The following is a 22,614-nucleotide window of genomic DNA, read 5'->3' as shown; positions in this document are numbered from 1 at the left end:
GGGTAAACTGAAGGGAGTGAGATAGAGTAGAGTGGGGTAGAGTGGAATGTGGCAGATTGGAGTGTGGTAGATTGGGGAATCCTGGAGTGCAGTAGATTGAGGTGGGTGGAGTTGGGGTGTGTTAGATTGGAGTGGGGTGTATTGGGTAGACTGGGGCACAGTGGTTTGGGTTGGAGTGAGGTAGATTGGAGTTGAGTAGATTGTGGGAAAGAGAGAATTGGGGTAGATTGGGTTAGAGTGCAGTGGGTTGAGGTAGACTGGGGTAGAGGGAAGTACATTGGGTGCATTAGAGTGGGGTGGATTAGGGTATATGAAAGTGGAGTGGAGCAGATTGGGGTGAATTGGGGCAGCTTTGGATGGGGAGGATTAGATTGGAGTAGAGTGGGGCTGGTGGAGTGGAGTGGATAGATAGAAGTGAAGTGGGGTAGATTGTGGAGAAGTGGAGGGAGGTAGACTGGGTTTGAGTGGAGTAGATTGAGTGGATTGTGGTGAGGTAGATTGTAGTGGAGTGGGGTAGATGCTGTAGACAAGTGGTGTAGACTGGTAGACTGGAGAGGTTTAGATTGGGGTAGATTGGAGTGGAGTGGTGTGGGGTAGGTTGAAGTGATGGATAGATTGGAGTGGAGTCAGGTAGGCTGGAGTGGAATAGATTGGGTGGAGTGGGATGGTTAGGGGTAGATCGGAGATCTGCGGTAGATTTGTAGAGTGAGTGGATTGGAGTGGCGTATAGTGAACTGGGGTATATTGGAGTGGAGTAGACTGGGGTGGATTTAGCGAAGTGCAGTAGATTGGACTGAAGTATAGTGAAGCAGTGCAGAGTGTAGGATAGATTGGAGCGGAGTTGGGTGATTGTGTTAGATTGGAGTGACATAGAGTGGGGTAGATTGGAGCGGAGTAGAGTGGGTAGATTGGAGTTGTATTGGGTGGAGTAGACTGGAGTAAATTGGAGTGGGGTAGATTGTAGTGGGGAGTGGGATAGATTGGAGTGGAGGAGTCTGGTTCTTGGAGTTGGGTGGATAGGAGTAGGGTAATGTGGTAGATTGGAGTGCAGTAGGGTAGGTTGGAGTGGGGTAGATTTGAGTAGATTGAAGTGGCATAGAATGGAGTAGATTTTAGTGGAGTAGTGTGTGGTAGATTGGAGTTGCATGGGTTGGAGTAGGGAGGAGTAAATTGGAGTGGGATAGATTGAAGTGCATCAGACTGCAGTGGGGGTAGATTGGAGTGGAGTAGGGTATACTGGAATAGAGTAGTGTAGATTGGAGTAGCGCATATTGCAGTTGGGTGGGTTAGATTGGGGTAAAATGGAGTGGACTGGGGTACAGTGGAGCAGGGTAGATTGGCGTGGGTGGAGGTAGTTTGGAGTGGGGTGGGTTGCAGTAGATTGGAGTGGACTGGGTACATTGGAATGGAGTGGTTTAGATTTGATTGGAGTGGATTGGTGTAAAGTAGGGTAGATTGGGTTGGAGGGGGTAGACTGGGTGGGGTATAGTACAGTGTTGTAAATTGGAGTGGAGTGGACTGGAGAGGCTAAGGTAAAATGGAGTGGTGTAGATTGGAGTAGCGTGGATTTGGGTAGATTGGAGTGGAGTACCACGGAGTGGGGATTTAATTGTGTAAATTGTACTGGATTTGAGTAGATTGTGGTAGACTGGAGTGGGGAGATTGGAGCAGGGTGGGGAGATTGGAGAGGGTATATTGTGGTAGATTGGAGTGGGGTAGTTTGGATAGAAGATGTGTATTTCGGAGTGGGATAGAGAGGAGTGGGGATTGGAAATGAAGTGGGGTAGATTGGAGTGGAGTGGGGAAAATTGGTGTGGGGTAGAGTGTGGTAGATTGGAGTGAAGTAGAGTAGATTGGGGTGGAATGGGTGTACTGGATAGATTGAAGTGGGGTGATTTGGGGTAGACTGAAATAGATTAAGTGGAGTGGGGCAGATTGGGGTAGAGTGAATTGGTGGAGATTGGAGCAGAGGAGTCAGGTACACTGGAGTGGGGGAGTGGGGGAAATTGGAGTGGAATAGGGCAGATTGGAGTTCAGTGGGTTAGAAAGGGATATAATGGAATGGATTGGGGTAGATTGAAGTGGGGTAGACTGGAGTAGAGTGGAATCAGGTGGAGTTAATTGAGGTAGAGTGGAGTGGGTTGGGGTAGATTGGAGTGCAGTGGAGTGGACTCGGGTAGATTGGGTGGACTGAAATGCAGTATATTGGAATGGAGTGGGGTAAATTTGAGTGGCGTACATTGGAGTGGGATAGTTTGAAGTGGATTAGATTGGAATAGGGTGGGGTAGGGTAGGGTGGAGTGGTGTGGATTGGGGTAGATTTGAGTGAGGTAGATTGGGGTGAGTAGATTGGAATGGGGTACATTGGGGTAGAGTGGGGTGGAGTGGAGTGTGGTAGACTGGCATAGTTTGGACTGGAGTGGAATGTGGTAGACTAAGGTATAGTGGAGCGGTGTAGATTTGAGTAGAGTCAAAATGGATAGATTGGAGTGGAGTGGTTTAGATTGGGGGGCTAGATTGTGGTAGATTGGAGTGGAATGGGGTAGATTGATGTGGGGTAGCCTGTAGTGGATTGGAGAGAGTGGTGTAGATTGGAGTTGGATAGAGCGGAGTGAGGACATGAGTGGAGTCAGGAAGATTGGTGTGGGTAGATTGTGGTATATTGGAGTGGGGTAGAGTGGAGTTGATTGGAATGGGGTGGGGTAGATCGAGGTGTAGTGGGGTAGACTGGGGTGTAGTCAGGTAGCTAGCAGTAGAGTGGAGTAGGGTAAATTAGAGTTGATTGGGGTAGATTGGGGTGGGGTGGATTGATGAAGATTGGAGTGGGTAGATTGGAATTGATTGGAGTGGTGTGGATTGGATAGGAGGGGGGTGTGGTAGATTGGGTTAGATTGGAATGGATGGGAGTAGATTAGGACAGATTGGAGTGGAGTGGGGTGGGGTAGATTGGGCTACAGTGGAGTGGTTTAGATTAGAGTGGAGTGGATAGAGTGGGTTAGATTGTATGGGCTAGAGTACATTGGAGTGTGTAGATTGGAGTGGAATGGGGTAGATTTGGTAGCTTGGAGTGGAGTAGATTGGGGTCACCTGGAGTGGAGTAAATTGGGGTGGAGTGGGGACATTGCAGTGGAGTACATTCGGGTAGATTGAATCAGAGTAGAGTGAATGTCAGTATATTGGCAAGAAGTAGATTGGAGTGGGGTGGGTAGACAGGAGTGGAGTTCTGTGGCATGGTATAGACGATTAGGATAGATTATGATTGAGTGGGGTAGAGAAGAATGGGATAGATTTGGGTAGACTGGAATGTGATTGGGTGGGGTAACTTGGAGTGGGGTGGATTGGGGTACATTGGGGTGGAGTGACAGAGATTGGAGTTGAGTGGAGTAGATTGTGGAAGGGTGGAGTGTGGTAAATTGGGATAGAGTGGAGTGGGGTAGATTTGAGTAAAGTGGAGTAGATTGAGGTACACTGGGATAGAGTGAGGTGATTACATTGTGATAGATTGGGGTAGATTAAAGTGGATTGAAGTGGAGTAGGGTAGAATTGGATTAGATTGGAGTGGGTTGATTGGGGTAGGGTAGATTGCAATGGGATTGATTGGAGTGGAGTAGGGTGGATTGTGGGAGAGCCTAGTGGTGTAGAGTGTAGTGGGACAAAGTAGTCGGGTAGAGTGGAGTAGATTAGGTGGATTGCAGTGGGATGGATTTGAATAGATTGGAGTGGAGTGGGTAGACTCTTAGACTGGATTGAGATAGATTGTGGTATACGAGTGGTGTAGATTGGGATAGATTGGACAGGAGTGATGATCGGTATACTGGAGGAGAGTAGAGTAGTTTGCAGTGAAGATGGGGTAGATTGGAGTGGCATGAGTTAGATTGGGGTGAAGTTGAGTGGATTGAGGTAGATTGGAGTGGAGTGGGGTGGATTGTGGTAGATTGAGTGGACTGGAATGGAGTGATGTAGATTGAAGTGGAGTTGGGTTGATTGAGTGAAGATGAGGAAAGTGGGGCAGATTGAGGTATTCCAGAGTGGATTGGGGTACATTCGGTGAAAATTGAGATGAAATGGATTGGGATGAGTGAATTGGGATATATTGGAGTGGAGTTGGAATGGGGTAGATTGGAGTGGAGTAGCTTAGATTGGGATAGAGTGAAGCGGCATGACAGATTGTAAAGTGTCTTAGACTGGAGGGGCATATCGTAGGGTGAAGTGGCGTGTCTTGGAGCGACGTGGACTGCCATAGAATGGAGTGGCATGTTGTAGAGTGGAGTGTCATAAATGGAGTAGCATAGCGTATACTGGAGGGGCTTAGATTAGAGTAGAGTGTTGTAGAGTGGAGTGGGCTAGTGTGGATTATGCATGGTGTGGTAAGCACTGCCATTACAGACAACACATTTTTAATTGAAATTTCCATTACTTTTGCACAATCATAAAGTTTACTGCTCCCAAACAGAATTGTGTGAAAATGTCATCCCCTAGTGTATTGATGAGTTTTAATTGTACTCAAATATTTGTTTCCACCACACTTTTCTAATTCTGATATGTTGTGAACTATCAGCACAGTCCATTACTGTGTACTAGAAAAAAGCCTTTCATTTCACAAGATTGTCACATGCATTCTCTCACTTTGAAGTTGTAGAAAGAAAAGTAAATACCAAACTCCCTCAGAAGACAGAGCTTGGCATTTGACTTCTGTCTTTGAATGCACAGTAAATGTGACAAGATAAGAACAAGATTTAAAGGCCTGTTTACAGAAGAGGAGCACTCAGAAGGATACATTAAACGAGCAGTGCTCGACTGGATGCATGACCTCTAGCTGGACAGCATAAATCAAATAAAGCCAGCAAATAGAAAGCAACCATTGGTATTACAAACCACAAAGCCAGTGGTGAGCAATGGGCAGAATACATTCCCCGGAAAGCTTTCAGAATTCCTACAAGAAGTTGTTAGCGAACCAGAAAGCTGCCCTGTCTGGTGGACTTTGACCTAAAAAGAAATACCTTCATGAACACCTACACACGAGCCCCTCTAAGTGACCCTCTCCTGCTGTCAGTGCTGTTTCAGAAATCGACACACCCTATTTCTTGAAATTCGAGTCTTCAGGGATTGAGCCTAAGAGCTGAAACTGCTTGCCCCTCCTCAGTCACAGCACTGCCTAACCACTCAAGCCCTAATTTCCCAACGCTATTTGTCACCTGAATACACCACAAATCACTTAACCTTTTTGGCTAGTCATGCTCGAAGCATACAATTAGAATGTATGCAGTAACCTGGGTCGTACAGAATATACATTCTATATGATAGCTGTCGGAACTTTGTGTTTAGCTGCTTTCTTTTGTCTGGAATTGTAGCATTTTTATGCTGCAACACTCCAACCAATTGTGAGCATCTGTAAAGAGCTCTGACTACACTTCAGTTCAATTTCTCAGTTATAAAACTGCTAATAAACCAATAAGTAGTTAAAAGGACATGTCTGTTCCCTGCTTTTGCCAGTCTATACCTTTCAATGTCCCTGTGTCTGTAGGAAGCATAGTTCCTGGGTAGAACCACCAGTGATAAGGCCAGTAGATCTTAGATGCCATTGGAAAGTCAACAAGAGTGGTATAAGGGTGTTCCTTAGAAGACAGTTATTCACTGCAGTGTTAGTTTAGACCTCATGGAGACCATCTGATTGATGCTTCTAAGACACAACTCCATTTTTAAAGGAATCGGACAGGAACACTAGTGATAACCTAATTTTTAACTATTATGAGGAAAATGGCCCAATTAGCTTAACAGTTCGGCCCATGTTAAGACAGACACATATTGTTCCCTGAAGCGTTGACTGAATCCACAAATACCCCTGAAAGTTGTCACCAAGATCATTCTACTCTTGGCAACGTTGTCACTGGAGCAGATATCAGTGCTGTCTGCCACTGTATAATCCTTATACTCAAACAAACATCGGTAATGTCAGTATGTATGGCTTATAAATAGAAGTGCCTTTTCGGGCATTGATGGGCTTAGGCCCTCAATATGTTACCATACATGCACTCTGTTGCTCATAATTGCTCTTATACAGCCATTCATACACCCACTGACTAATGCTTGCATTTACTCACTTAAACAACTACAATAAAACAAAGTATAAAAGGTGACATTATATGTAAATTAAAGTAGAAAAAAGAAATCATGCTGCCTCCTAAACACGGCAAACATAGGCTTGCAATAACAAAGGAAATTAAATATAGTAGTGTGCACCAGTCTTGTAATGGTATTGAATATAGTGTATCATTATTTTAGTACTCCATCTTGGCTGCCACTTTTAGAACTGACATGTTGACCATCTTGGAATGGTAAAACAGTGATAGACCATGGACACCACATTTCCAGGATGGTCACTTGGTTTAGAAGAAGTGGCCACATCGGATATGGCACACTGCAAATAAATTGAACACTAAGCTAACAGCCTGTTAGCACTGTCTGGGGAACTGTACTGTGCTCTAAAACATAAAAATAGTGGGAGAAGGAAACATTATTAAAAGGAGTAAAGGTAAAATTAAAAGACTGGTACTGACATGCACTCATTTTCAAGCATATGTGCATGTGAAATCAGACAGATTCGCATGACGGTAGAACCAGTGGCTGAATTGCACTGAGCCATTGCCCCATGCTGTCACGGATAGAAACCAATTGTAAATGACACGCTTACACAAAATGGCAGAAGAGAGCTCACCCAAATTTCTTTATGTATGTATGTATACATATATATTCAGCGAAAAAAACACAGGCCCATATTTATACTTTTTAACACCGCATTTGCGCTGCTTTTTGACGCAAAAGCGGCGCAAACTTACAAAATACAATTGTATTTTGTAAGTTTGCGCCGCTTTTGCGTCAAAAAATTACGCAAATGCGGCGCTAAAAAAGTATAAATATGGGCCACAGTTCTATAATGAGTTATGGGTCTGACATAACACACAAACCCACTGAAATTTCCCAGGTATGGTATACAATGCATATAATGAGTGCCAAAACTCATGTTGCTTGCCATATTTTTCTCTTGTTATAATGCCATTTTTTCCAGTGCCATTCAAAAGTGCGTCTTTTATCGTAGCAGATGACGTGAGCTATGATGTTTGTGCATTGCATACTATAACTAGTGAATTTCAGTAGTTTTGCAAGTTTGAGTCAAAACAATGACTCAGTTTTTAACTACGGTTTCTCATTGAATTTCAGTGGTTTTCTAACTATTCATATTATTTTCAATACCAGTTGTGCAGTCTTTGGCCATGTGCATCAAGGGTTGCTGCAAGATCTAGTTGCAGGCTGGCAACCAAACACAGCCCGCCAGAGTAGGCCAACCCAGCTATGTTCAGCTGTTGATTATGTGCATCAGGAGTTTGAGTGTTATTTTTTAGATTTTTCAAGCTACAAAGTGCAGCCACATAACCAACCACAAGGCAGCTCGGCACTTCAGCTGAAGAGCATAGAGCTCCATCTAGGAGTGCTTTGAAAATATGGTATGCTCTCAAGGTCATAATTTAATGACCCAGGAGACTTACTATTTTTTTTTTATTTGCTGGGGTGCTGCTCCATTCCCTGCAGTCCCCACAATATTAAATACTCATGTTGTGGTGCCCCTGCCCATTCTAAGGACACCACCACACTTCAAAAAATATGTCTTTAACGCCCTCTTAGGGTTTTAAGGAGTACTCATAGCAAGGAGCAGTGAATAATTAAATTAGCTACTCCTGCCACTCGTACATTATTATTTTTTATATTTATATTTTAGGTGTTCCAGTGCCCACCCGGGACACCCAGATCATTATTTCTAGGACCACATTTCCATTGAAAACGCATTTTTGATTTGCTAATAACTTTGGCACTGTTTGACAAATCTTGACAAAACTTTCCCAGAAAAATACTTAATCCATTTTAGCTCCCTCCTGGAAAGTTTAAGGGGTGATCCATTAAGCAGAGGCCTAGACAAAATGTGGATCCCAAAACACCTTTTCTACATGCAAGTTTCCAATGGAAAATTAGACACAGCTACAGCCAAAACAGCTGAACAGAATTACATCAACTTTAGCAGAAAGCTACATCTTGCTCTAAAAACCTTGCTTATGCTTTATGAATATATCGCGGTGGAGGCTCTGCAGAGCTAACAGATGAAACAGTAAGACTTGATTAGTTGCCACCACATCAATACAGCAGCAATTCTATGGCTAGTAGTTATAAACTGCCCCGCTAGGCCTGGTGACCCCCTTCTCTTAGCCTTTTTTTAGGCCCCAGAGACCCAACCCCCAGGGTCTCAGGGCCTTTAGTATATAAAGGGAGGGGGCATGCTGCCCACCTCCCAGAGCAGTACTTTGACCCCGGGGGACCCCATCCAGGGTCCTATTTGTGTTTTTTCAGGGTGGGTGTGTGTGGCCCGCCTCCCCAAGTTGTAATATGGCCCTGGGGACCCCATCTCCCAGAGGTGGTAATATAGCTAAATCTCTGGCAAGAGCACTAATGTTTTCGCAGGGTGAAAGCAAACCTTCCCCCCTGCCCGCAAGCCAATATATTACAGTGCAGATCTTCCATCTCCAGTGTTTCTGAAAGGGGGTAATCAACTCCAAAACCTACTCAGGTAATCTATGGAATTCCATGTAACACGACACCTCTCTGCAACCTCTAACACAGTACAATAACAATTCACTCTTAAAGGCCTAGCACCTTTAACTTAAGGAATTCAGAACAGATAAATCAGGCCTACTACCTTTGTCATAGAGCTTCATAATAAACAGATCAAACCTATTGCATCTGACATAAATTTTCACAAATACCTATGGCTCACTTTTTCAAAACAATAGATAACCGTTCTCAAAAAGGACCAAACAAGGATTATTACAGTGAAAATCTACTAACCTGAGGTTTTGTCTGAAGTGATGGCCAACAGCCAAAAGCCCTTGCCGACTTACGGTAAAATGTGAGATTTCATGTTGCCAAGAAACCTGTATATTGACATTAATAAATGCTTGTCACAAGAAAAAGAAGTGAGGCCTAGGGCCTTTGGGACAACTTTTCATATTAAACAGATCACACCCTTGCATCGGACATAACTTTTCCAATTTAACCAATCAGGCCAAGTGTCTTTATCATTAGCTTCACACCATATCCAACTCAGTTCTATAGTATGGAGTGGAGCATAAGCTTTCTCACAAAGTAACAATCATGCATACAGTCATAAAATTACAAATATAAACACAATTCCTATTGACAAAGTGAAATGCCACCCTAAGAGTGCCTAACAATAATTAACCTAAAGCAGATCTTCTGTCCTCGTGGTTTCTTTCCCCACAGCTTCTTGGAGAGCATAACCAACTCCAAAATCCTTAACTACTCTGGTAATCTGTGAGGTCCCATGTAAGAAAATACCTATCTGCAGGCTTTAATGCAAAATAATAATCCCTTACTGTCTTTGTTGTAACTTTTCATAAAACCTGAAACATTGGCTTGCTCAAAGGAAAGAACACATGGAGTTAGCCAAAAGCCCTCTCTGTAGTACATCTGAAAGTTCCTTTTCTGTTGATCACATAAATTCTGACAACAGCTGTACTGTCAAGCCAGGCTTAAAAAGTAGACTTCCCCTAGCGGATCATTGTAAATAGCATAACATTTCCTTGATAGCAAAATGTAGTACCATACATCATTAGATTTTTTTTTCGTTGTTTACATTTTTGGCCCATGTGCCTTTAGAATGAATAAAAACATGTAAATTATGGCAAAGCATCTTAGAAAAAAGAAGAAATAAGAACAGTAAGCTAAAAAAAAGAGCTAATAAGAGAAAGGAAATAATAGCTTGAAGGCTCAAAAGAGAAAGGTTCTACCAATCTTACAGGTTGAATTATAAATCCCTTTGTTTTATTATGCCCTGATAGATGGCTACATCTTGGGGTACTGGTATGAAGACCACTGCTACTTACTGTATTTTCTCTTTTTTCTCAAAGTGGCCAATCATCTTCCAGCTAGTGTACCACCAAGGTCATTATTTGTTCATTTTCATGGCCCAAAAGGTAGATCACCACTGGCTTGGTAAGTATGAAACTGAATCCTTAATTAAAAGCCAGATTGTTCTTTTTCTGATGTGATGATATCCTTGATATAAGATCGTAAAATGGGTTACGCACTCAAAATGGTATCTACTTCTTGAGCATGTTGTGTCCATTGCAAGGCCTCCTTTTTACCAGGATCTTGTTGGTAGACTGCTATTGAAATGGGCTTGGAGAATACCCCTAAATCTTCCTTTGATAGAATACCTCCAACTCTTGCTTTGATAGAATACACATAACTTTTCCTTTGTTAGAATATCTCCAACTCATGCTTTGATATTATACGCATAACTCTTCCTTTGCTAGAATACCTCCAACTCTTGCTTTGATAGAATACAGCCAACTCTTGCTTTCATAGAACACCTCAAACTCCATCTTTGATAGAATACCTCAAACTTGTGCTTTGATAGAATACCTCAAACTCGTGCTTTGATAGAATACCTCAAACTTGTGCTTTGATAGAATACCTCTAACTCTTCCTTTAATAGAGTACTTCCAACTCTTGCTTTGATAGAATACACATAACTCTTCCGTTGATAGAATACCTCCAACTCGTGCTTTGATAGTATACACCCAACTCTTGCTTTAATATAATAGCTCCAACTCTTGCTTTCATAGAACACCTCTAACTCTTCCTTTGATAGAATACCTCCAACTCTTGCTTTCATAGAATAGCTTCAACTCTTGTTTGATAGACTACCCCTAACTCTTCCTTTGATGGAATACATCCAACTCTTGCTTTCATAGAATACCTCCAACTCTTGCTTTCATAGAATACCTCCAAATCTTGCTTTGGTAAAATACCCCTAACTCTTCCCTTGATAAAATACATCCAACCTTTCCTTTTATAGAATACCGCGAACTATTCCTAAAAGGGTCGGTCTAAGTTCATGGTTTAACATTGGGACATCACCATTAGCCTCGATCATTAAAAAACAAATTAGGAAAAATTTAAACATGCACAGGCAATATGCAGCCTATGTACATACTAGCCCCAATTCTTCAGCCGCCAGTGTTCTCACCACGGGGTTCATACTTCCCTCTAATACAGTTACACATTGCAGAACCATTAATGGGTGACAGACAGCAGGATCCATACTGCTGTCCGTTTCCCAAAAGATAGGTCTATCAGCGTGTAGTCATGCGGTTAACATACCACAAACAGAGACCTCTCTTTTTAACTGTATATCTCTTGGAAATTAGAAACCATCTCAGAGTCTGGCCAAACATACCCATTTTCCTTCCTTTAGTGGGACTGAAAAAGAATGACTTTCCCAATTTGTTGTCCAAACAGTAATCTTCGACTTTGGCCTATGATACCCTTGCCAATTCTGGCTGTCTCGTAGATAAGAAAAGCCAAAGGACCAGCACTTATATTTTCGGCATATTCTTTAAAATATTTCAAAATATCAGAACATGGATTCTTTTTGAATATCTGAAGCCGCAGTTGTTGCCGATTTGTTTTTAAAAAAATCTTTGTTTACCAAACCAATAGTTCAGAGGTTGGAGTTTAAAAAAAATATATTATTAAATTAACAGATAGCCTCATTCTGTTACCCTATTTCTTGAGAATGTTCCTATGAGAAACAAAATAGTTTAGGCCACAAAGAGAACACCCAAAATAGAGACTTTGCTCTTGTATTTGAAGTAATGTAGCTCCATGATTAAATGTACCTGCTGCAGGTCACATGCTCACAAACTGTCTCAGCCTTTCTTCCTGCCGATGACAGTTAACCAATACAGATAGTTTTGGTTCCAGAAGAGGCTGTTATCGACTGTGCTGAACATCAATAATCTACTTAGTCTTAATAAATGTTCTGTGTTATCCTATTGGATGAAGCACCTACTTTCTGTCATCAAAACTAAACTAAACAAAAAAATGTTGTTTGTTTGTGATGTTGGAATGATTCAAGTGTCTTAAGTTCCACAAACTCTCAGTGGGAAGGATCAGAATGTTCCTTAGTTCACGGCTTGTCCAGTGCACTCCTTTGTGCACAAGTGTGGTGCATATCTGACCACAAAAGAGGTTGGGAACCTCACCGGTGGCACAGCGGCTGTGATTGCAGCCTTATCCAGACCTGTGTTTACCAGACTTGTAACTTGTCCCTGATTTAATTTAACATTGCATATTTCCTTGCCAATTTGGGACACACTCTGTGCATTATAGGTTGTGCGGGTCTGCTGGTGATTGTTTTGTCAGCTTTACAGAATCCTTTGTTGATCTATGGAAATGATGACATAGTGCGGGAAACAAGATTGGGTCCAAACATCTGACATATGTGAGCTCTGTGCCGGGATACCATTCAAAATGACCAATGCCTCTTTTTTCTCAGACGTTTGTACCTCTCATCAATGTCTCAAAACGCAAAATGTAAGTAGTGACAAGGATAGGCAAGGCATATGATGGGCAATCCCCACTTGGACGCCAACCACACTGAAAATGTAATGATTCCCAAATGTAGATGAAATGATTTGTCCCTAGTTTGCTCAGAAGCAGCAACTTGTCTCTAAACCTCCTGATAGCCCTCTGGCTTGTCATGTAACTGGCGTGTCACATGACCCCTTTCATCTCCTGGATTACTGGGAAGATCTTCTGTACTGTCATAATGGAGCTTGGAGCCAAGGATGAATTGTAGAGACCACAACCAGTAGACGGCATGGACTGCATACCTCTTGAATTTGTCTCAGGAGAGAAAAAGGGTGTGTGCCAATTGGATAAAATCTGGTCTTGTGGATAATTTGTTAGCTTTGGAAAGAAGAGCCTTAAGTGCCAATCAGAGTTTCTGATTCAAGCATAGTGTGTGCTCTTAGGTATATTGAAGGAAAACTCAATATAAGTTGGGCACTCTTCCCCTTTAATATAGGCTGCATGGATATATGAATATGTGAATACATGTATTTATATATATGTGTGTGTGTATATATATATATGTATAAATACACACACATATATATATATATATATATACATAAATATATGATTTATACACAACACACACACACACAAATCGACCCAGCTGAGTCCTGTCTTCAGTGTTGCGGAGCGACTAGATCAGATGTTGAGCAGCTGTCGGCAATGTGAAGATGTAATGCTTCGAAGCAAAGGGAGGGACAGGGAGATTTTATGAGGTCCAGTGTACAGTCTCCCTACCTAAATTGAAAAACCATGGGGTACACTGTTCCAAATAGGAAAGAGAAGTAGGAGCACAGGTACTCGAGGCACTTCTAAAATTAGAAGCAAGAGCCCTCACACATCATATGAAAGGGCTAGTAGGGAAACATCCCTGCTAGCTGCAATATTGTAGCTATCAGGGAAGTTTCCCCACTAGCCCTTTCTTTTAGACAAATAGAGTGGTGGAGCATTATTCCTTACCCACTCCTATATGTATTTTTTAATCTTGACCAAGATCCTCATAACCTAAATTAAATAATTTTTGATGAGGGCCTTGAGCCAATTTTAAGCCTTTTCTTTTCCCCTACTTTCTCTCAAACAATAGGTTTACCTCAGTCCTACTGCATTTGCCATGGCTCCAACACTTTGTTTCAAGATCTCCGGCAAAGAGCCCTCTAATGGGGCCCGTCAGACATTGCAGCGCCGGTCTGACGAGGAGCTAGCCCTATGATGAAGCATGACATCCACTGGATGTGTGAGGGCTCTTGCTTCTAATTTTAGAAGTGCCTTGAGTACCTGTGCTCCTACTTCTCTTTTCTGTTAGGAACAGTGTACCCCTTTGTTTTTTTATGTAATTCTTCGTCCTGCATGCATAACAGCCAGAACGCTGAGAAGAGTGTTCTTCTTTGCATTTCGGGATGACAGTGTGTTGGCAAACACGAAGCAGCATTCTGCTGAACTGGAGATCGACAACAGCTCTAGCCGATAGCTGTAGCCGACATGGTGGGTGGTGAGTGAAAGCTTTGAGGGGGTACCAGAGGAAGCCTGTTGGGAGGGGTTCGCACCCCATCAGGGGTTATTGGCAATATGTATGTCAGGTTGTTCTATTTGAAAATATCGGAGTTCAGCACGGTCGCCCTAAAGAGAACAGGCAATTGAGGACCAGTAACAAACATGTCACTCTACGGCTCCGTGGCACTTAGAGGTAGTGACATTGGGTGCCAGACTGGCCGCAGTGTTTATTAATGATGTTGATAATAGAACTGCACCACCACATAGCTCCTAGAAGATAGTGCCATTAGTGATGTTATTTACGTCATATCTACTGCAGACATGAACACAACAGACTATGGCACTTAATTTGTGAAGAATTTGGAGCAGGTTTGTTTTTAAAACACAAGTCTGTAGGCAGTGCAGACCTCTGATACAGATCATTATGGCGGAATGCCGAGTGTTATGGGAGAAAGCAGCATTGGATGTCTTTGAAGGCAACATAGGCGAACAAGACAGTAGGAGACCGTTCCATGTGGGCCCCTGGACCGTAACAACAGTTATCAGCGAGCTGGAAAAAGAATGCATTGCAACACTGAAAAAATTGTGGGAGCTGGCTTTCCTAACTAAATACAAGGAGTGTGGTAGAGTACTCCATGGATTACGTATCCTGATACTGCCGACTTTTGGGGACATGGACCCAGGAGATCACATACTGCTGAATCCTCCATAAAACGAATAGGTACCATTATCAGGCATGCACAACTGAGAATGGAACATTAAACTAAGACCATTGAAGAACTAATAAAGAAACATAAATCAGTACCTAATCAGGGAGAGGTAAAGTTGAAGTTGACCAAAATGTAGGAACGCATTTCAAAACAAGAAGAAACCTGAGCACGCAGTGCACACAAATTCAACAGGGATAAGTTGGTCTACGAGTGTGGCCGGATATACACATTTGCTGAACGATTTGATGCAATAACGGTGAAGGAGATAATTTACACAACGGCATGCCCCAATACTGTGCCAAGCAACACTAAAGTTAGTTTAGATCTAACATCCTCGACTGATGAAGCCCCAAAGGAGAAACTGGATTTTCAAAGGGAGATGAGGCTAATGAGGATGGCTATGCCCCAACAATTGAAAGGAAGAGGCCAGGGATGAGTTGCTTGAAAATGCAAAGGAGCAAAAGAAAAATAAAAAGGTATCAGATCCATTAGTGTCCACAATGAAGACCAATTTTAATACTAGGGTGGTTAATATTTCCAAAATTGTGTTAACCAGCAATCAAGAAAGAATTCTAAACCTTGGTGTAAATTTTTGCCCCCATAGTGAGTTCCTACTATGCCAATATTCTAATTGAAACATACAGATTTGTCAGAAAATGAAAACTTTGCTACTAAGCCTCAGCATCACAGAGAGAAGCTCCAAGCTAGTGATTTTAGACACTCTGGGTTTACCATTGAGGACATTCCTGAATTGTTAGCCATCAATGAGTTAGACACATTGGAGCCACAAGAAGTGTCAGCTACAACAGAATAGGATGACACATATTTTGCACAACTAGAGGCTATGAGCTTCTTAAGTGATGCATTCAGTGCCAGCAATTTAAGATCTTCCAGCACGTTCAACCCACAATTAGTGAGTGGGAGCATGATCAACACCTTCCATGAGTTAGTAGTGGGAGATCTTAACAAATAACGCACCATGTTGAAATCAATCCTGACGTTGTAAGGACTGTCAGGAAATAAAGATATTGAAAGATAATAAGTCCATTCTCATCAAAACCTCTGATAAGGGTGGCAATATTGTCACCACGCAATAGGTCAGAGAAGCCCATAAGCAGCCACATAACTGACACCACTATGAGAGATTGAGAGTGAATCCAATTGGGAAACACCAAAAGCAGTACCATGACATGCTAAAAATTTTTTACATCAGGGGATCCTTGAATTTAGGAATTTATATCTCTAAAGATTGACCATCCTAAAACTCCAGTCTTGTATTGTCTCCCAAAGATAAATAAGGACCAACTACATCCTCCTGGGTGGCCGATAGTCAGCATGATAAAATCACTATTGGAAAATACTTTGAGATTCGTGGTTTTATTTCTATGCCCTTATGTCACTGAACTTTCTTCATACTTACCTGACACCACAGATATCTTGAGAAAAATCAACAATGTCCCACGGCTAACTACATCATGGTCACCCTGGATGTGACCTCCTTATTTATCTCCATGAAACATGATTTCGAACTTCAAGCTTGTTTGTACTTTTTGAGAGCCCGACCCATTGAACAGGCACAACATACAGAGATGCTGAAATCCGTGTTGGAATTCAGCTTAACACACAACATTTCCTTGTTGATAACAAGTATTTCTGTCAGACGCAGGGCACTGCCATGGGGGCTTCATTTGCGCCAACGTATGCCAGCATTTACATGGGTTGGTGGGAAAAAGAGATGGCATGGGCTGAAAGATTCAGCAAATATGTGGAAAATGTGGTCATCTGGGTGCGCTTTATTGATGACATTTCTTATGTGGGATCAAGAAGAGAGTCAACTGCATGAATATAATCAGCACCTAAATTATCCATCTGACAGCAACATGCATTAAGACCAACATTGATTTCTTAGATGTCTCAGTGGGAGTGAAGGACAACAAAGTGGACACTTCAGTGTTCAGCAAACCAATGGCCTGTAACTCCATTCTACATGGGAACAGCGGTCACCCCAATTCCTTAAAATGTTGTATTGTATACAGTCAATTCCTGAGAGCGCTTAAGGTATGCTGCAGTGATACAACATTTGAGAAAGAAGGCAACATGATGATTCACAGGTTCTGTGAAGGAGGATATCTGCCTAAAGTACTGAGTGAAGCCAAAAAGTAAAACAACCTTCTATTTGGCGATAGACCACATAAAGAACAGCTATCAAGTAAGGGAAGTCCTATCAGATTCTTTTTAGAGTTCAACCATGAACATCAGTCCATAAGAAAGATCCTCACTTGTAACTGACATGTACTGCAATATGACGAACATATCAGAACCAAGATTGGTCCCCGCCATCAGGTAACATTTCGTACAGCTAAGTCATTGGGGAAAATCCTCACCGGTAGTAGGTTCATGGAGGATAACAAATCAATGTGGCTGTCGAAAAAAAAGTTGGGGATTTTGGTGCTGTGGACACTAAGGCATGCCAATATGGCACCAATTGACAAACTTATGATACATTTGAGGGCAGGTCTTGCACCATCCACGAGAGAATAACATGTGAGAGAGAGATGGTGGTTTATGTGCTCCAGTGTCCATGCTTGAAGAAATATGTTGGCAGTACAATTCACAAGTTGAAGGTCTGTGTTCTTCAGCACCATAGAGCCATCAAGAATTAGGAAACATCTGATGGCCTAACACTTTTGGGAAGAACATAATGGCAACCTCAATGATCAGACATTTTATGGCATTAAGCATGTGAAACCAGACCCCCATAGAGGGGACAGTGAACTTGAGTTCGAAAAGCTGAGTCCAGAATGAACATTTTGCTTGGGACAGAGAATCCATGGGGACACAATCGAGATGCAGAACTGCATGTAAACTTATAAGAACCCCTTTATGATGGTCTTGATAAACCAATGAGCTGCAGAATTCCTGGCCACTCCTGTACGTTAATCAGACACTTGTGTGATCAATGTGGGGCCAGGATGTTTCCCATTGTAACTGTTAAAGCACTGAAGCACTTTAGGATATTGTATTGGTTTGCACTACCAAAAGCAGCTTGTTTTTAATGTTGTTCATGCTTAGTTGAATGATATGATGGTCCTAACCTTATCCACCCCTCATGTCGGGATTGATGCCCCCTCATGGCTGATTCATACTAAGTGCTTTGCTTACGTGTCTCATGTTAAGGAACTGGTCTCCTAAAAAATACAGGATGCTTGAAACTTGATATAGAGTATTATGCTAAATATCATATTTAATGCACCTTATGACTGATTCTGCATTACTATCTGAGTTTTAGATCTGAGTTTTACTCTGATAGACTGTGTGGAGCAGATTGGATACCAAGTGTAAACCGCTTCACAACCTTATACTATATTGCATTAGGCACTTACTTGATTTGCACAGCACTTGTCACTTTAGTCATCAAGCTCTAACTTATATATCCAAAGACACACCCAGATTTGATTTGTACAGCACTTGCCACTTTAAACATTGAGGCCCATATTTATACTTTTTTAGCGCCGCATTTGCGTCGTTTTTTGATGCAAAATTGGCGCAAACTTACAAAATACCATTGTATTTTCTAAGTTTGCGCCAATTTTGCGTCAAAAAACGATGCAAATGCGGCGCTAAAAAAGTATAACTATGGCCCTGAGTTTGAATTTATATGTTGAAAGACACTTAGAAATGCAGATATATGTGAAATTTACCTTATTACCTACAATCGTTCGGGGGGAGTATGTTCTTCCATTTCTTGATCTAAATGCCTATTACGAAATATGAGATCTGTACAACAGCTTGCACTTTGAATTCCAGTCCAGACCATTAAATCAGGGATTGGTAACATTGAAAGACACTGGGCAACTCCTGCATACAGCATTGGCCATTAGAACAAGCCCACAAGGGTAATCTGCAGCAGTGTTTACATACATACCATACCTGGTGTCACTATATAAGGGGATTACCTGGCGATGCACTCAGCAGGTTCCTGTTGCATGGATCTCTCACGGTTGTGGTGCTTGCACAGCACACATCACTGAATCACTCAATGATCCAATAACGAATAAAAATGTTGAAAAATACTTGGATGAATTGTTTTAAGCTTATGATTCAGTTTGGATCTGCTATTTTACTGTATGGTGCGATATACTTGTTGGTACTCCATTGTTGACTATCCAGTGTACTGTAACAAATATATTTATGAGGCATTGCTTTGTATAAAGAATTGTTGCAACTTTAAGATGCTATATAACATATCTATGAGGTATTGTGCTAAAATAAAAATACATCACTACTCCAAGATGGTGTGCACTATGAGGAGATTCTAATAAAATGCTCTGGTCTAGATTACCAGGCTGTAGGGTAGTGCAATAGAGTAAGGACCATTTAGGCATGGGGTGTTTGAATTTGGGTTGTCCAGTTGAAGGCACAAGCTGAAACACTTTGGCCTTTACGTGTGATGTGGTGCACTGTTTGAAAATAAATATATGAAGCGACCCTGCCGAGTACTGTCTTCAGTGCTGCTGAGCAGCAAGATAGTGAGTTACGGTGCAGCTGGTGAGCAAATGCTACAATCTTTTTTATAATATATATATATTTAATATGTGCTCCGGGGTCCCTGCATGTGTGCGGGAATATATTCAGTGCTTACGACTTTGATGAGGATTCCCCTGGAAGATAACTAGGATTATAGGTAAGTAAGTCATCTTTCCAAATCACCTATTAGCTATTGATGTATGTCTGAAAATAAGAAGGCTTCAGATGAAACCCTTGTATTTTGTTGTTGCAGGTACGGAGAATGACCGGCATTCTTGTTGCTGTTGGCCAAGGCCGCTTCACCCCGGCTCAGGTGAAGGAGCTGCTGGAGTCAAGAGATCCAGCGGCTTATCCCAGTAATGCTATGGCCCCACCAGATGGCCTCTTCTTGAAGAACGTGGAATATGATGGGATTGACACATGATCACTTAAGTGGACTAGAGACCAAGGATAGCTCTCACTGACAGAGCCATGGATTTAGGTGGTGTTTCTCCTGTGCCTGCTTACCTCAAGTGGGGTCTTTTCTTTCTTTACACAGGTTAAAGTGCTCTGTGGTATATCCTATCAAGAAACCACATCAAAAGTTAACACGCGGGCCAAGGGCCATATGTACAAACACTTTTTCCCATAGACACAGAATGGGGAAAAACCTTTGCTACATCTGGCCCCAAGTTCTCTAAGAGTGACACCTGAAAAGGGAACCAAAGTTCACAGAGTCTGCTTTTTGTCCTTAGAAGGTTTTCAAATTCCTTGTAAATTGATGACCTCTAAGCTTGGAGTGAATGAATGACTGGACGATTATAAAACAGAATACCTCAAATCTCTGAAAAGTACCATGCTGGTGTTATAATGGATTTCAAGCAGACCTGTAGATGGGATCATAAAACTTTTTGTATAACAAGATGTATTGGTCTTTTAAAGATTTTTTGCTGTTTTAATATGCTTCCTGTACCTTTTTATGTTTAACCTGTCTTGATAAAATAGATCCTTAAGTTGTGGAGGGTATCTCAAGACAGTAGCTGTTGTTCATGTTTTGAGGACTAGGGAGTGTAAGGATACTGCAGCAAAATGTAAACTCAAGAGAGACCGATTTTAAATTCATGACTTAGGTTGCTGAGTGTGGACATTCATCATTCTAACCCACTCAGCCTTCTGTATGTAGGGCTTTATCTGTCCCCACCCACACTTTATAAACTTGCATTTCGGTGTTCCATTCTGGTGCAAGGATTTATGGAGAGCCTAAGGCAAAACTACAGTTTGCCATTCATACTACCCCTTTCACCTAGCAACAGGACCTTTGGTGGCTTTATGTTAGATTGATGCCATGAAAAAGACCTATTGTCAGCTTACCAAGAACCACAAGTGGGCTTAAAGCTAACCCACTGCTTACCATTGGCTGGCTTTAACGCCACTCTCATTTCCGTGCTTATGACTGGCATTGTCCATCATGTATTTGTCTATCCGTAGAGCATATCCTCTCAACATGTGTCCTTCCACTGCTCGCTTTTGGTTAACTACTTTTTCCCTTTTGATCAAACACTCCAGTGGAGTGCATGTGTTTTCCAGTTGTCTCCCTTGTCTGCTTCTACTCATGCTCTGTGTTGCTTTCGCTTATGTCCTTCTCTCCCTTCTCCATGCTGCATGTTGCACTCTGTGTGTGTGCATCTCTCTCACCAGGACTGCTGTCCTTTATGTGCTGCTTATTCTATTCCCTGCCAACTCCCCTTTTCTTCTCACCCCACTCGCTCCTCCGTTGCCCCTGCCAGTCCTAATTTTTTTTATTAAATTGTTTACCTGTTTTTTTACTTAAAAAAACACTTTTGTGCTCCTTTTTAGGTCTTGTGCTGTGAGCCCATGCACTCTCGCTTGCAAGAGATATTGTGTTGAGTAAGGAGCATGGGACCTGGTCATTGCTTACAATATGTGGGCTTCATAGTCACTCTCATTTCCTGTCTTTTAGTTGAGTAGCATGAGCCGTCTTCACTTCCTCTTCTTCCAGCATCAGCATTAACCTGTACTAATAGCGTCATATGGATTAAAGTGTTTATGCTGCTGATGCTGTGATTGAGATACTATTTTTTATTTATTTCCCCCCTTCTTGCCCTCCCAACCCCTGACCATGTTCTCCCCCCTCCTATCTCTCTTGTACTTGTTGCTTTGTCCCCTCCCACCGCCTTCCATGTTGCTTCTTACCCTCCCACCGTCCTGTGTTTCTTATTCCCCCCTGATTTCTTATTGCTCTCCACAGCCATATTTCTCCTCACCCCTCCATCCCCACCTGAAGAAAGTAAAAAAAAGTGCTATGACGCGGCCAGCACTGGCCTCTTCATTGCCCTTCTTTTTTCTACCATCCTGTTAACACCCACCATTCTATTCTCCACCCCAGCCACCCACCAATTGTCCCCTCCTACTTCTCCACCAGGTGTCTCCTCCCATAATCCCGCCACCAAGTTGGCAAAGCTAATAGTTCGCCTTTCAGCTTTGCCAATACTTGTTTGATTACCGTTCCATTTCAGATCAGTAAGTAAAGAAAAAAAAAGAAAAGCCCCTCACATCCTTTCACAAGCACATTCGTGGCCATGCAAGCATACTTGCGTATTGATGCATTCATGTGCATACATCATCATCACACATGCATGATCATAAAAAATGACTACAGTGCCTTGTTCCTTCTTTTGTTAATTCTGTACAGTGTATATACTGTACAACATGAACAAAAGGAGGCATTGGCAGAGCCAATAGTTGTGAGCTGTTATGGTAAGGCAGTTCCACAGCCTTAACGAGGACTTGCCTTGTAGATATCATTGGTCTAGCTCTTTCAGACTGTGATCTCTTGTGTGGAGACAGTCATGATACTGTTTCCATTATTGACAGTCCCATAACAGAATGAGGCCCAGTTATGTTATGGCACTTTTTCCCACAGGGCCCTGTTTTATGAAAATTGATGATATCATTTACTTTCACTCCTTTGTTCACTATGTATGTGCACTTTTGGTGGCAACTTCTAACCGCAGAGTCCTCATCTTTAGAATAGCTTCCAGGTGCCACCCTGGATCTGAACCTTTTTATAGTAGTGCTCCCACATGCTGCCAAGTGATGGTGTTCACCTCTGTTTTGGCTTTGTCCCGCCCGGATGTGATGGAGCGGAGCCACATGTATGAGCCACCCCTGCACACCAACATTTCTTTCCACGCCTTTAAAAAATGGATCGGGGGCTCTGCTCCTTTTTTTTTTGTTAGTTTACAAATTCTTCCAAATTGCTTTTCCAGTGTTTAAAACAAAGATGTCCCAATGAAGTTTACAACACTACAAACATGCCTTGAATTTTAGAAACTGATGTCAATGCACAGGTGTGCTTTTGGTATTTGAGCTGTAAGCACGGGTCCAAGAAATGTGA

The 22,614-nt window shown here is 42.1% G+C and overlaps 1 protein-coding gene across 2 annotated transcripts in view; it reads left to right on the top strand.

Annotated features, from left to right (window-relative positions):
- PUSL1 (pseudouridine synthase like 1) overlaps window positions 1–20,120 on the top strand; it is a 433,096-nt gene extending 412,976 nt beyond the window's left edge. For both annotated transcript variants that reach the window (XM_069241083.1, XM_069241082.1), the window contains exon 7: window positions 19,471–20,120. In XM_069241083.1, coding sequence (XP_069097184.1) covers window positions 19,471–19,641 — 171 coding nt within the window. In that variant the 3' untranslated portion in view covers window positions 19,642–20,120. The remainder of the gene's footprint in view (window positions 1–19,470) is intronic.
- The last annotated feature ends 2,494 nt before the right edge of the window (window positions 20,121–22,614 follow it).

Source organism: Pleurodeles waltl, chromosome 6 (assembly GCF_031143425.1).
Source record: "Pleurodeles waltl isolate 20211129_DDA chromosome 6, aPleWal1.hap1.20221129, whole genome shotgun sequence".
Taxonomy (NCBI): Eukaryota; Metazoa; Chordata; class Amphibia; order Caudata; family Salamandridae; genus Pleurodeles; species Pleurodeles waltl.
Note: the sequence above shows the minus strand (reverse complement) of the source record. Positions and strands in the feature narration are given on the sequence as shown.